This window comes from Acyrthosiphon pisum, unplaced genomic scaffold (genome assembly GCF_005508785.2).
Source record: "Acyrthosiphon pisum isolate AL4f unplaced genomic scaffold, pea_aphid_22Mar2018_4r6ur Scaffold_21689;HRSCAF=24604, whole genome shotgun sequence".
Lineage (NCBI taxonomy): Eukaryota > Metazoa > Arthropoda > Insecta > Hemiptera > Aphididae > Acyrthosiphon > Acyrthosiphon pisum.
In genome coordinates, this window is record NW_021771182.1 from 21,799 (window position 1) to 23,851 (window position 2,053).

Below are 2,053 nucleotides of genomic sequence, written 5' to 3' on the forward strand. Positions count from 1 at the left end.
GGGTTAAGGTCGAGAATTAAGGCACGTTTCAATTTGGCACATTAATGTTTGTAGCTCAGTGACAGTTAGATGAGAGTCCTTCAATACTCGTGCCAAGTGATACTTTGCACTCTTAACGGCGCTCTCCCAAAGCCCTCCAAAATGTGGTGCTGAGGGAGGGTTGAAATGCCATGAGATGCCCTCTTCAACAGAGCTGGATTCTATGCTCTTTAAGTATGTAGTCAATTCTTTACGGGCTCCGACGAAATTCGTGCCATTATCACTCCACACCTCCTTTGGCTTTCCCCTCCGAGCCATAAATCTTCTTAAAGCCGCTATAAAGGATTGACTGGTCAGATCTTCTACCACCTCTATGTGTACGGCCTTTGTTGCAAAACATATAAAAAGAGATATCCAAGCCTTTTTGTTAACTCGTCCACGGCTACCACTTCGTGTCATAACTGGGCCCGCGAAATCCACGCCTGTAATGCTGAACGGTCTTGAACATTGAACGCGCTGCTGTGGCAGCGGTGCCATTAATGGAATTTGGAACTTAGGCTTCGCGCGGACACATGGAATGCACCGATGGACAGTATAACGAGCTAACAGGCGGCCCTTTAATGGCCAATAAACCTGACGAATGGCTGAAAGTAACAACTGCGGTCCACAATGTAATAACTCGTGGTGAACGTGGGTAAAGATCAATTTCGTGATCTTATGCTGATAGGGAAGAACTATAGGATATTTTTGCTCTTCAGTTAGATCAGAATTTGAAAGGCGGCCCCCAACTAAGATCAGTCCATTTCGCATGAATGGTGCTAAACTCTTCAACTTGCTTCTTGGTGAAATGTCTTTATTGGCCTTGTATGCTGATATTTCCTCCGGAAATGCTTCTGCCTGCACCCTAACTAAAATCCAATGTTCAGCCTTTTTCAATTCGCCCAATGTGAGGTACTTGGTTTTAGACACTAAACTCTTCGAACGAAGAAACTCAATAAATCTGCGCAACCAGGCGACGCCCTTTCTCAGCCTATTCCACTGAGAATAGTGTTGGAAAATCTTATCGATATTCGCTACTATCACTAATGACAACTGCAATGGACGTTGTTCTGGTAGATTATATTCCTCTATGGGAGAGTAAACCCCTTGAATACTTGCATTATCGCTGTCAGATAGCCACTTCGGACCATTCCACCAAAGCTCTGAGTTACTAAGGAGCCTTGCGCTAATACCCCGGGAAATCATATCCGCGGGATTTTCTTCAGTACTTATGTGACGCCACTGTTTTGGATCGGTTAACTCCAGTATCTGGGTGACCCGGTTTGCTACGTACACTTTGAGACGAATAGCCTGAGCATTTAGCCATCCTAGGACAATTGTGGAATCGGTCCATAGGTAGCATTCACGACAATTCACCTCCCAGGCTGAAGCAAGCTTACTGATTAGGTGTACCAGAGTTAGAGCACCACTCAATTCTAGCCGTGGTATTGATTCACCTTTCAAGGATGCTACTCTGCTTCTCGCACATAGCAACCGAGAGTGCCACTTATGGGATTGATCCTTTGAACGTACGTAAACACAAGCGCCGTATGCTTCCTGCGAAGCGTCACAAAATCCATGTATTTCAATTTGACTCCTCGCCGTTACAGATGTGCACCTAGGCACTTTCACAAGTCGTAAGTCTTCCAGCTCGGTATAAAAGATATCCCATCTGCGTTGTATGTCCTCTGGTAACGTAGAGTCCCAGTCTACTTTTAATTGCCAGATTTGCTGGATGAATATCTTCCCTTTGATTAGGACCGGTACTAGGAAACCTAGCGGGTCGAATACCTTATTCAGGTCAGATAGAATGACACGTTTGGTGGTTTTACTCGTATTGACTTTCATAACACCATAGAACCTGAACTCGTCCTCTGCTGGTTTCCAATGTAGTCCCAGGGATTTCACTGCGTCTTCCTTTTGAATTTCCAATGCAAAAAGAGGATCTTCGCTAAATTCAGACAATCGAGCTCTTATGGCACTGGAATTGGAGCACCATTTCCGTAAGGGTAAGCCTGCTGAATTAGTTATAAGT

General features: G+C 44.8%; 1 protein-coding gene across 1 annotated transcript in view; it reads right to left on the reverse strand.

Moving 5' to 3' along the window:
- Positions 1–2,053, reverse strand: part of LOC103309455 — a 4,509-nt gene that overhangs the window by 2,370 nt on the left and 86 nt on the right. The window contains exon 2 of the mRNA XM_008184925.1: positions 26–2,033. Coding sequence (XP_008183147.1) covers positions 26–2,033 — 2,008 coding nt within the window. The remainder of the gene's footprint in view (positions 1–25; positions 2,034–2,053) is intronic.